The following is a 13,382-nucleotide window of genomic DNA, read 5'->3' as shown; positions in this document are numbered from 1 at the left end:
TTCTCTTAAGTGGTTAAAAATATTGACAAAGCTGATATTTCATTAATATAAAGTATGATAGCTCCTGTGTTCCCTTAAAATAAGACAGAACTGACAAAAAAGAAAAAGAAAAAACTTTGCCCTCCAATAAAATGTGGTTCCATGTGTTCCAGAATTATCAGGTAGATCATTCAGGAACATAACTATAAAACCCAAATTACTAACTGACTGACACTCAGCTTAGTGTCCCTGCTGCAATTCTTCACCACTGTACCATCAACAACACTTTAAAATAGAACAACAACACTTTAAAATAGAAATTCAGGCTGGGCACAGTGAGTAGCTCATGCCTGTAATCCCAGCACTTTGGGATGCGGAGACCAGCAGATCACTTGAGCCCAGGAGTTCGAAACCAGCCTGGGCAACATGGTGAAACCCCGTCTCTACTCAAATACAAAAAAAAAAAAAAAAAGCCAGTGTGGTGGTGTCCATCTGTAGTCTCAGCTACTCAGGGGGCTGAGGCACAAGAATTGCTTGAACCCAGGAGGTTGAGGTTGCAGTAAGCCAAGATTGCACCACTGCACTCCAGTCTGGATGACAGAGTGAGTCTGTCTCCAAAAAATAATAACAACAATAATAATAATAAACAGAAGTTCAGAAAAACTGCAAAACTCAGGTAAGATAATTTGTGCTTTTACACACCTAAACTTTACATTAATTCCTTCTTCATATAATTATCAACACAGTAAGTATTAATTATTGTTTATAATATTAAGAAATCAAAGCAACTCTATTTACTCATCAATAAAATACTGTTTAAATTGTGTTATATTCAAATAGCAGAATACTACATACTCATTAAAATTAATTGCTCTACTTTTGACACAGAATATGTTTGTCTTTTTTAATTTAACCAAAAGAGGTTATAATACAGTATATATAGGCTAATTCAATTTATTTTCATTTATTTGTTTAGTTGTTTAATAAATGCATGTGTGCCCGCGACTATGCTCATACATACTCAGATACAAGTCTAGAAGGCGGCAGTGTGTCAAATTTCTACTAGCAATCATCTGCATGGAGGGTGATCTCTACATTTTAACAAAGAAGCATTATTAAATCACAAGCAGAAAAAAGATACTACTTTTTGTTTTAAGCTATCAATTCAGTGCCCATTAAACAAGGGTAGCTGTTAACATTATTACAGTGACTTTTATCACACTCTGTGAACTCAAATAATAAAACTGGTCTTCAATCTGAGACCAGTCGTCATCTGAGCATGACACTGGAGGGGCGAGGAGTGGGAGAGTATGTAATATGTTGGGTCTTCACTATCTTTTTCAGACATGACGGTAACAACTGCTAACACTAAGATAGTAGTAGGTATTATTTTTCATATTTTAACAGAAAACTGAGCTTCAGGGAGGTTAAATAATTGCTGTTACTCAGCCAGTAAGTGGTGAAGCCAGGATTTGAACCCAGCCAACAGTCTGGCCCTAGGATCTGTACTCTTACAAGCACAAAGAGACAACACTTAGCTTTATCAATTAACTACTGCAAACGCTGTCACTGCTGCTAACCAGAGAAAATGTAACATGAGTGTTTTAAGATTCAGAGCCTAAACTTTATTTTTATTCAATTTTTTTGAGACAGAGGGTCTCACTCTGTCAACCAGGCTGCAATGCTGTGGTGTAATATTGGCTCACTGCAGCTTTGACCTCCTGGGCTCAAGCCACCCATCCCACCTCAGCCTCCCAAGTAACTGGGACTACAGGAGCATATCACTATGCCTGGCTAATGTTTGTGTATATATTTATTATAGATACAGGGTTTTGCCATGTTACCCAGGCTGGTCTTGAACTCCTGGGTTCAAGCAATCTGCCCACCTCACAAGTTATTCTGATGAGGATGCTGATAGAGATGGAAACTGCCGGTGTGCGGACAGGGAACACACGGAAATCTCTGTACCTTTCTCTCACTTTTATCTGTGAACCTAAAAGAGCTCTAAAAAATAAACTTTATTTTTTAAAAAGCACCCCTCCCCAAATCACTCACCTCTAAAAAAAATGAGACCCCATAAGTTAAAGAACTTACCAAGTCATAAACCTTCTGCTATACTTTACTTTACTTATTAGCAAATATATTTCTGTTTTCCCAGTTTAGCAAGGTATCTAGGTTTCCTTTAAGTATGTGGCTAGGTTAGAATGTTCATTTTGAATCTTCTGAATTTTCAGAAGATATTCTTTTTTTTTTTTTTAACTGCAGAGGATTCAAGTGGATGATTATTGCCATAGTCATGGGAAAGAAAGGCAAAATTACTATCTTAAAAATACATAAGTAAAACTTACTGTAGCTATTTTCTCATTCTTGGGGAAATTGTTCTGTGTTTGGAAAGCCTCTTTGATGAGCCCTTTTTTTTTTTTTTTTTTTTGAGAGAGAGAGAGAAGACCTCTGTGTTAATCTGGATAAAAGATTTTGAGGTTTAAAAGACAAATACTTCTCTGTATGATAAAGCAAGAGGAGTTTGTAATGTATCCTCGGAAGCACTAGAGACAGGGGCTTAGGGTTTCACGAAGAGATAAGAGGAAGGTTTCTTTAAGGGGATAGCAGCTCTGGGAACAGTGGCTAGTCAGGATTAGGGCAGAGAGAGCCAGACAGGAGCAAGTGAGCTACAATAGACCCACTCATCCTCAGAAGGACAAAGAATTTTGGAAACAGTTGTCTTACAACTTTAATTTGTTTCCTGTCCTGAGCATTAATTTCCGTCTTGTTGTGCCAGAGTCATCATGAAAAGATCTTTACATTGGATGACAGCGCTTTGGGTAAAAAGCATGTAAAAGTGCATGTGGGAGCATCTAATGGCTAGAGCACGGTCAGCAGGTAGCACAGCAGAATCCGGACAGGAGGAGCGGGCAGCAGTCAGGGTAAAACTGATAAAAACAAGGTAGCTTAGAAGGTGTATGGTGACCTAGAGGGGAATGGCAACAAAGTACAAGCAGGAAGATATATGACTGGCACCTGCATTTGGATGTCTGCTGTCTTCCACTTCCTCAGAGAGGCTTCTTTGATTCTTTCTTTGATAAAAAGTTGACCAACATGTGTCAAAATTCATTACCTTACTTAATTTCCTCATCAGGTTTATCACCGTACTCATCATTTGTTTATTATAAGTCCTTCTCATCACATTAGAACAGTGGTTCTTAACTGGGGGTAATTTTGTGCCCCAGGGGATATGTGGCAATGTCTAGAGACACTTTTGATTTGTCGCAACTGGGGATGTTGTATCGGTATCTCGTTGGCAGAGGCCAGCGATGCTACTCAGCATCCTAGAGTGTGCTGGACAGGACAGCCTCCCACAACCAGAAATTACCTGGCACCAAATGTCAATAGTGCCAAAGCTGAGAAACACTGCATTAGAAGAAACATTCCTAGAGGAAAAAAGATGCTGTCTTGTGGTCTAGTATATACCCAGCACTTATGATAGAAACTGGTACATAGTAGGTACTCAATAAGTATTGGTTGAAAAGTTGATCATCATTTAAACTCTCATTTTTCTAGCATGAAATAAGAACCAGTTTCTTCTGGACTCATATGTGCTTCCAACTATATGAATGTCTCTTCAGCTTGGATGGAGCGATATTATTAAACATACAAAAAGTCTTCTTTCCTGTGTATCTAGGCCGGGAGACCGCCCTCCCCATGATGTCTCCCTAAAAATTCCTTCCACTATGTAATCTGTACAGATTTAAACATGGAATTAAGACAATCAGAAGTGCTGTGATAAATATCTCCCTTATTTGAGTTGGGGGCTTGCAAAGGGAGTTCTGCCCACTTTTCCCATCAAGTGATTATACCAGAAGGAATGCATGTCAAGCACATTGAATACCCATCAGAGCTATGCCTGCAGCCTGGGTAATGAGCTCTAATGAGCCTGCAAACTCATCAACCCCAAAGCCCTCTGACCACTGATCCTGGAGCTATGGACCAAGGTCGTATTTCCTGATTGGCATCAGACTGCTTTTGTAAGAACATTATCTCTATTTTGAGCTGACAGACTTTTTACTGATGTAAGCAGCAATCTAGCACAATTCAGCAGCATCATGCCTCTTCAACTTTTAAGAAAACTGCAATTAACATTTCAAAATGTTAAAGACACATGTCTAAAAAGTAGTGACCTGGAAGGAAGAATTCAACAATAGAATACATTCATTTTCAAAACTACCCACAGGTGTTCTCTCTCATTTATAAAATCAATAGTATAATGAAAAAAATGCATGTATTTGTTTTTATATTACTTACAGAGAAAAACAACATAGTAGTTTGGATGAAAGCCTTTTGGACCAAAAACCAAAGGATTTGACCATGAAACCTGAAAAACTACCCCAGAGAATGGGTAATCCATGTAACAACTAATTAGCTGAGGCTGTTACATCAACCAACACCCCTTTGGGTTACCTGGTTTTCTTGTTGGTCCCACTGACATATTTGCAGAACCTGACTCAATTCTTGCCACTGTTGCTTCAAGTACTTGTCTAGTTGCCTTCTTCTGTCTTGTAGAAGTTCAAGAAGGCTGTCAATCTTCAGACAGCTGCTATGAGCCGCCTGAATCAACTCGGGGTTCACATTAGGTCCTTCACACTTGAATTTTTCTATGAAGTCAGTGAGTTGTTGACTTTTGTTTAAAAGTGCTAAAGACCGTTCTAAGAGTTCTAGAAGAAAATCAGAAAGAAAGAAGAATGATATTAGCAAGCTTTTATACACCAATCTTCAGATTCTTCATAATTTAAAATATATGTAACTTTTATGTTAATAAAAAACAAGTTGTGCTCAAGGAATTAAAATGTGTGAACAGAAACTGCCTACAGTACTTCAAAGAAAAAGCTGGTCAAACACCTTGGCCTAACAGTTGTGACAGTGCTAACTGCCAACTGATGGGATGCTTTGTTCAGCAATTATGTGATTCATGACAAAGAGTAGAATAAATGTGGGATTTTGACATTGCTGCAGTTTTCAGCGATATAATACTGCTTAAGTGTTCTACATTCTGAGGGGACTGGACTAAAGCTGAGGTTTAAAGGTTAGTGCCTGGGGTAACCAAACAAAAATTCAATGAATGTGGTGGCCAGGTACCCAGACGTCAGGGACTACTGCAAAGTGGAAAATGCTTCTCAGTCTAAAAGGGTCAGCTGTCACTCAGTACTGACCAACTGCTGACATGAGGAATATGGGTCCAGTGTTGATGGAGTTTCCAATTGTTGAAAGAGTTTCAAATGCATATTTTATGTGAAAGTTCTGACTTTTAAATCTTTCATAATTCATATTTTTAATTTTAAAAAATACCACAAGATAAAGAAGCATATATATATCTGCTAAATGGGCCAACAGTATGTCATCTCTGGAGTAAACAGCATTGTAGTTTTGAGTAACATCTTGTAGAACAGGGATGTTAAGCCTAAACATTGAAGAACTGCCAAGGGAGAGAGTTGAGAATAGCACACTGAGGAGCATCTACATGTGGGGATCAACTGAAGGAGCAGCTGGGAAACTGTCCACTCTCCATCATGCAGAAACGAAGGAGTTGTCCATGACATCCCTCCCCCACATCCCGCCATCATCGAGAACTGTTGATTTTACGTGCTATCTCGGGCATCTGTCTACTTCTCTCCATCCTCACCATGGAATGTGTCATCTGTTGCCTAAATGTGCAGTCTTCTCTTAATTGCATCCTCTCTCCAGTCCATCCATCAATTCTCCAAACTTTAGCCACAGAGATCTTTTCTAAACATAACATCTCTTGCTTTCTTTCTTACTTTTTCTTTCTCTTTCTTCTGTCCTCTCTTTCTCACACACACTCGCATGCATATGTACACACACACACATATAAACACACTTACAACAATGGCCCTTTGCCTTAAAGTTATAGACAGACCCCTTAATGTAGATGACTAGGCTGGCATGGTCTAGTCTCTTCCTTCCTTTTCAAATTGCCTCAATCTCTCAACTTTTCATTCTTATCTTCTTTAAATTCCTCACACACGCTATACCCCTTCCCGACCCTGAACTTTTCACTACGCCCACTCACAAGGACACCATTCTCCTCAACCCCCTCCTTCTTTACCTTTACTATACTTATACTCCATGTCAACTGCCACTTCCTCAAAGGACAAATCAGACAGGATTAAATACTCTTACATTTAATGTCCGTCTTTGCCACTAGGCACCATTGCAGCGTGAGGATAGAGATCGTGACTGCATCCCCAGCACTTAGCATGGTGACTGGCACAGAAGATTTGCAATCATTTTTGTAGAATGCTTGAGTGAGAACAAATGTTTTGAAAGAGGGGGAAAAACTGAGGGAACTACAAATATTAGAGATCAGAAGTTCTTCAAAGATATAACAAGGAGAAGTTGAGAAGAAGATTTGGGTTTTGTGATGGAAACAGAAGGCAAGTTACCAGGTTGAAAAGTGAGAAGAAAGTGAGCTGAGAAGTGGGAAGGCAGCAAGCAGGACAATCTTTGAGACACTTGTTGTTAGAAGAAAAGAAAATGCTAGGATTGTATCTTGAGAGAATAATAGGGTCAAATATTCTGCTTTTTTTTTAAATTTTATTTTCACGTTGGGGAACTGTGGCGAACACTCAGAGAGTAAGCACCTCACCAAGCCTGACACTAATAAAAATGGGCTGACGCAGTGGTGAAACACAAGACTTGTGATTAGTATAGCTCAGTGTTCTTTCCACTATAGGGACATGCTCAGCTTCAGCACTCTAACTTTTGGCAGTTTATTACACAGCCATGATGTAGGCTGAGGTAGTTGGGCCAGTTTCTTTCTCAATTGACACCTTTTTTTGGAAAGCAGGAGGAGAGAATGAGGTAAGTGAATATACCGTAAAAAGACATTTTGAGATGAAAAGGAAATAACTCAAAGTAGTTTATTCCACATGACCTAGATCTGTCCTGTAAAACATTAGCTAGTAGTATCTGTTCAGAATGAGGAGAATGTGATTATGCAACCTGGGCAATTTGATTGTGAGTCAACAATGCAAAGAAACAAACGACAAAAATAGCCACAGACATCAACCAGGTCAGGACAGGAGAATGTAAATAACATAAGAAAAGTCAGAGAGAACATTATAATTGAAGTCAATTTCTTGGGAAAAAAAAAAAAACAAAAGTAATGAAAGCAAACATGAACAAGATGGGGTTGGGGGTAGTGCTCAGGAAAAGACCTGTCTGTTTAAAACAAGTTCTTACAGGGAGGTGAAAGACACAACTAGAGAAACGAGGTAAAGACAGCTTAAAGCAGGCCTTGCCTTTCAGACTGAAGAGTTTAATTTCTATAGCCTTAACGAAGTAAGAAGTATGATGGATTCTCCTTTTATATATAAAAACAGTATTTTCCTTTGCGTTTGAAGAGCTTGTTATGATACTGTGAACAGCTGCACACACACACACACACACACACACACACACACACACACACCACACACACACACATACAAGAAGTTTGGGGAGGGAGCAGGGTCTCCACATGGTTTCCTTCCTTCCTACAACTCACTCTTACACATTAGACTTTGCAAATGAGAGAGGGAGGCACAACTTTAGGCCCTTAGTATATTGCAGACTAATGTTCAAGCTGTTCTGGTTCTCATGAGAATATGTACAATTAGTCAAAATTGCAATTCACATTTTTTTTTCTGGTTTTCTGTGTTACCTTCTGCCAAAATAGTATAACCACTACCCAAGTATTACCAGGGATACAGCCTCCTGAGACAGTGCTAACTTGTAAAATGTACCCAGGCTGAGTCAGTCAGTTACCTGCTACCACGATGGCCACTGAGCTGGATGGATTCTTCCCTCAGTTTCCTCTGCCGGTTCCCTCAATCTTTCTGTCAGTTTCTTATGTCTTACTTTTTCACAGTTTACATTTTCCTAGCTATTTATTTCATCAGTTGATCTTACAAAGTGATGCATTTTTTTCTCAATGGTAAACTGTCTAGATATATTGTGACCTTCAAGAACATCTTTACAGTCAATTTATTTTAAAGATTGTATAACAGTACATACAAAATCCTAGTTACTGACACAATACCTTGTGATGTGAACTTAGTTGAGAAATTTTCATGGTTTTAATTTTCAATCTATCTAAAAAGTTATTAAAGTTTATAAAATACATCATATTTTATATTAATACCTATATAGTTTGCCATAGTTATTAAGTATGAATAACCAGTTAAAGATGGTATAATAGGTATATACAAGGTAGATAGGTTTATAGCTTGTGAAACAAATTTTCCAAATGAGGACTTTCTAAAATGCATCAAGGTCATCATCTTGGTCCTGAGATCATGTATGATATTGCTTCCTAATACTTTAAAAATATTCTAAATGTTTCTCGGTGGGATGGTTTCTCTTGAACATAATTAATGGGTATTTTTAAATATAGACAAAAGTAGAGATAATAGTATAATGGGTTCCCAGCTAGGTTTAAAATATATACAACATCTAAGAAGAAAGAAGTAATATCTTATTATATTATTCATATAATATATGATCCTTCTGCGATGTAGCTTCTCAGTTCTTGCATTCATTTTAAGAAGACCCTTAGAAAACCAGAGGATGCAGTTCTCATTTTTCAGAGCTTTTTCTTTTCCTTAATGTCCCTTTAAAACCTTGCTTGTTGCTCTCTTTTGCATCATGCTTCCATGTTCTACAATGAAATTATGTGCAAATAACACCCAACAAATATCCTTTGGGTTGGATATTATTCTCAGCTTTGGAGATCTAGGGTCTCACAATCTGATGACGAAGACTAATAAGAAAATAAATGATTATCACACAGTGTGTGAGGTGATGTATTGAAGTACCCACGGAAAGTACAGAGGCAGTCACCAGGTGTGTACATGTCCTGCTAAACTGCTTCCTGAGAAAAAGAGCCATGTGCTACCGTGACACACGGCCCTGGGTTTCTCACCAGGTTATGGGTTCAGAAAACAGTGTTTAATTATATGTTCTTAGATTGAGGGCAACTAGGCCAGTAAATAATCTGGAAACCATTTTTGCCAGAAAAATCTTTAACTAACTAACTAGGTAAGTTTAACTCAAAAGAGAGAAGCCTGGAGAGGGTATATTATTCTTTCTGTTTCAAGCAAGGATTGTTATGTGGTGGAGGGAACCAACTTGTTCTGAAACATTCCAGAGGGCAGAAACATCAACCCGTTAATCCTGGTTCTGACTTCCACAGTGTTGCAGGTAAGTTTCTTACATATAAGGGAACCTTAGCATTGCTGAATAAGGAGAGAGCATAGGTGAAGCTAATTGAAATAAAGTGACTATTAGGGGTAAGTGTGACTATAGCTTTTCCAGCTTTTGTCATCCTAACACTCATGTTTTGTACTACTCAACTGATCAACATCTCAGAAACTTACTGGAATGGCTAGCTGCACTTATAGACATATTTTATTTTCTAAAATTTAAAGATAATAGATATGAAGCCCTTAACTAAAAAATCAGAATTTCACCCTCGACTATGTATTTCAAACCAGCGAATCTTAATCATATCCCACTGAATTAGTGGGTTAATAAACGGCATCAACTCCCATTTTTTTTCTGTTTTATGAAAACAAAAACTTTTGAAGCCACCACTGAGCACATGAACTGGGAACAAGGTATCCTGACCACAGTTCTGTCATCTCTGTGCTTCAAGTATTACAGAAGGACACAAACTCTCACAATACATATGCTATCAAGATGGAAGAATATTTTTTCATTACAAAAATAAACTATGTTTCCTGTCTTCCACTAGCATTTTTATCCATCTCTTCAGACTAAGGAGACCCACTGGACTCTCGAAGGCTGTATCCCTGAAAAGCAAGACATCAGTCTCACAGTCAGCTGGATGCCAGAGAAGGACAAGCAAGGCAGCACGGGCCTCATGTAAACTGGCCCACAGTGCCACAGATCCCAGGAACTTTGAAGGAGCTAACAGCGGTAGCAACAACAAAACAGCATTAAGACTACGTTCCCCCTGCCAGCTCCATTCCCAAATATTTATGGAAAAGCCCCTGCTTCTATAAGCCCCCAGTCCCTCTGGAGAATGCTTTCATTTGATTGCCTCAGTATTGAAACTCTTCAACAATAGCATCTGTCCCTGTCAGGTTTCTGGAGGTAAAACTGCTGTGTGATGATCATGTTGGTTGGAAGAAAATTGAATTGAGACCACAGAACCTGTCTGTTACCTTCCAGTCTCCTATCAGGAATTTCATTTCCTTTGGACCTAGATAGATTACTATTGCTGTATAATAATGGGCAACTGCTGCTTAAAAGTACAAACTTTTGATGCTGTTTATAATCCGTTAGTGACAGGTCCTACAGGACAACAATCAGTGGAAATTACATATATGTATTTGGTAGGATCTCATAAGAATTTACATAGGAAAGATTGAGTCCTTTAATCTTTGAGTTTTAGAAAGTTGTGATAAGTAATTTATCATAATGATCTATTATCTAGAGGCTTTTGAAGGGTAATATAAACGCTAAATCTATTTGTGACTTTAAAACACCTTTTGGTCCTGTCCAGAATGACAGGCTGGTGTAGCTAGAAGTCAAGTTAGACCTGTGACAAATGAATTCAGGAAGGCTTTCTATCCAGACCCAGTTCTATTTGGCAGTAAAATTAGAAGATATATTAGGAACAAAAGTAATGGTTGTTTCTATCTATCTAACCTCCTTCCATAGCAAAAGATGACAGATAACTACTACTCTTCCACAAATGCCTTCCCTTCTTTTCTCCTGGCCCACACCAAATTCTTGTAGAAAGGCTTGGCATACAAATTGTTGGTTAACAAGCAGACTATCTTTTTAGTTGTTCAGAGGGAATTGAAAATCTTTTTTGCAGAGTGTTTAGTTAGATTTTCATTTGGAAGAATCCACTATTTTTTTTTTTAACTGCAATACTGAAAGAGAAATTTTGTTTATCCAGACCTACTTTTTAAAGAATGACCCTTATTTATTGACCCTGAAAAGGAACATTCACTGAATTCAATAATTTATTCAACTAAGAGATATTTCTTGAGGCTCTACCATGTGGCCAGGCACCTTGCTAGATGCTGAGGGTTAAGGGATGAACAAGGTGGAAATGGCCTCTGTACTCAGGAGCTAAACTCTAGCAGAACAAACAACAGAATCTCCTGGAGGCATGCCTTCTACCATCCTCTCAGAATATTTACAGCTAGTTCTTTCTTTCACAAGATGACTAAAAATGAAGCTTTATTTAACTTTTCTTGGAACAAATTGAGGTATACACAAAGTTATATTGTCATATATAAGCATTCTCATATTAACATCCTTTAAAACCTCTAAACACTTCTGTGAGAAATAAACGTATTTCTTGCCTTTAGTATGATGTTCATGAAGCTGAAGAAGTGATTTTAAGGACTCAGCATTCTCAAACTCATGAGTATTCTGGAGGAAATCTTCAGCTTGGTCTATTTTAACAGCAAACTACAATAGAAATATAGAAGAAAGACATTTGTATAAAAATTAATGTACCGTTGTTAGTTACCTGTAGATATTTTTCATAAATTTGTAGCCCAACTGAGGATGTATGTGTTTATGCAAGTGTGTATGTTTGCATGCAAATGTTTGTGTGAATGTGTGTTGGCTTAGAGTGTTTGTGTGTGTGTGTGTTTACATGTAGTCAATTTACAAAGTGCTATTGGTAAGAACTTTCTTCTCCTTTCATACCTAACTATGTATGCTGAAGTAAACCAATCTGTTTACTGTCCAAATGCCTATTAAATTTTTCAACCAAAATTATAGTGTCCTATGTATCTAGACACTTTCAACATTCTAAGACACTTTGTTAAGAATAAGCAGAAAGTTAGTTAAGGGAAACCAAGTAAAGGTTAACTAAAAAGTAACCTACAAATTTACAACTAAATATAGCTTAAGAACTCACTTAGAGAGAAGGTTGTAGTTATTTTTTCCCTCTATAACTGAACTTAGTAGTGAAATATGCAAGTTTCCAAATAATATGTAGTCTAATCCTGTATTTTAAACATATTTGTATAGAAAGTGGTCTCAAAAAAATACATACCAAATGGTGACTTAATGAGAAGAAATGAAATTAAGGATGAGTGAAAGGAGGTAAAATTTTAATATTTGAATCTATAATTTGTAATTCTGTTTGCATTTTCATCAATAATTTGTATGTATTGCATCTGTAAATAAAATGAGATTAGATGAACCAAGAATGACAAGTGAGAAATTTCTTCTCTGTTTCAAGGAAAATGCATAGTAATTTTACACTCTAAATGATAAGGAATATGACTGGTCTTTTTCTTTTTCTCCATGGAGAAAGTGAGAGGTTAAGAGAGATGATTAACATCAAAATGCTTAGGGAAATAATCTTTGAAACAAATTTTAGAAGATGGCAAAATATATTTGGTTATCCTATCACAGTATGTCTGTAATGGTAGGCAAATAGCTGGTTTGTTTTAGCACTAAGTTTCAACAGTAATTATTACAGTTTATATGAGCACTTTAATATATTCACCTTTGGACTGGGTTTAGAATAAACTAATTAAGGAAAAGTATCAGTGTGAAAGACACAGTGGATTACCATGGTATGCATCTTCTTTTTAAAATCTTCTCCAAACTACCAACTTTGAATTTGGGGATTCTTAATATTTTAATGTAACTATTTGATTAACATAATCTACTGTAGTTTGATTATTACAACAGCCATATGAAATCCAATTATAAATGAAACAGAATGATGAGAGACTGAAGAGCAGGGGACATGTTTTGGAAATGCAAGGAAGGCCTCTGACATCCTATTAGAACAACCTGATGGACATCTGCTGCTGCCACTCAGGGGCAGTGTTCCTAAATTACAGCACAGTGTTCAAGGTGAGAATACCCAACTGACAGTTATGTCTGTAAGCCTGAAATAATCCTGTAATAATGATCAGCCATGCAATCATTAGTAATTTTGCATTTCTCAAAAACTCCTGCATGCACATAATTCAATAAAAGAGGGTCATACCCACATCATTTACATCTCTAATTCACTCAATTTCTAATAACTGATTTTTAAAATATTATTTAAAGAGAATTTCAAAAGACACACACAAAAAACCATTCCTAGTAGGTGGTTGGTTTGTTCCCTGCAGAACATTACAAAACATTCCAAGGTTGCTGTTTAACATATATTTCATCTTGCTATAAAATTAAAAATAAATAAACAAACCAGTAAGCTAACAATGCTTTACTCAGAAAAAGCTTCCCTAAAGTTCTGTTAACTTTTATCAATATTTTCTTTTCTCCACTTCCATCACTAACAAAAATGGCTTTGACATACAAAGGGGGCATAAGGATTATATAGGAGTTTGTCTTCAGTT

The 13,382-nt window shown here is 37.2% G+C and overlaps 1 protein-coding gene across 6 annotated transcripts in view; it reads right to left on the bottom strand.

Moving 5' to 3' along the window:
* The window catches only part of CCDC141 (coiled-coil domain containing 141), a 227,616-nt gene that overhangs the window by 137,640 nt on the left and 76,594 nt on the right, over positions 1-13,382 (bottom strand). For all 6 annotated transcript variants that reach the window (XM_074399403.1, XM_074399405.1, XM_003921815.3 and 3 more), the window contains exons 5-6: positions 11,373-11,481; positions 4,435-4,688 (exon numbers count right to left, since the gene is read on the bottom strand). In XM_074399403.1, the coding sequence (XP_074255504.1) occupies positions 4,435-4,688; positions 11,373-11,481 (363 nt within the window). The remainder of the gene's footprint in view (positions 1-4,434; positions 4,689-11,372; positions 11,482-13,382) is intronic.

The sequence above is a fragment of the Saimiri boliviensis genome, chromosome 5, assembly GCF_048565385.1.
Source record: "Saimiri boliviensis isolate mSaiBol1 chromosome 5, mSaiBol1.pri, whole genome shotgun sequence".
NCBI classification, from domain to species: Eukaryota; Metazoa; Chordata; class Mammalia; order Primates; family Cebidae; genus Saimiri; species Saimiri boliviensis.
The sequence above is the reverse complement of the archived record's forward strand: the minus strand, read 5'-3'. Positions and strand labels throughout refer to the sequence as shown.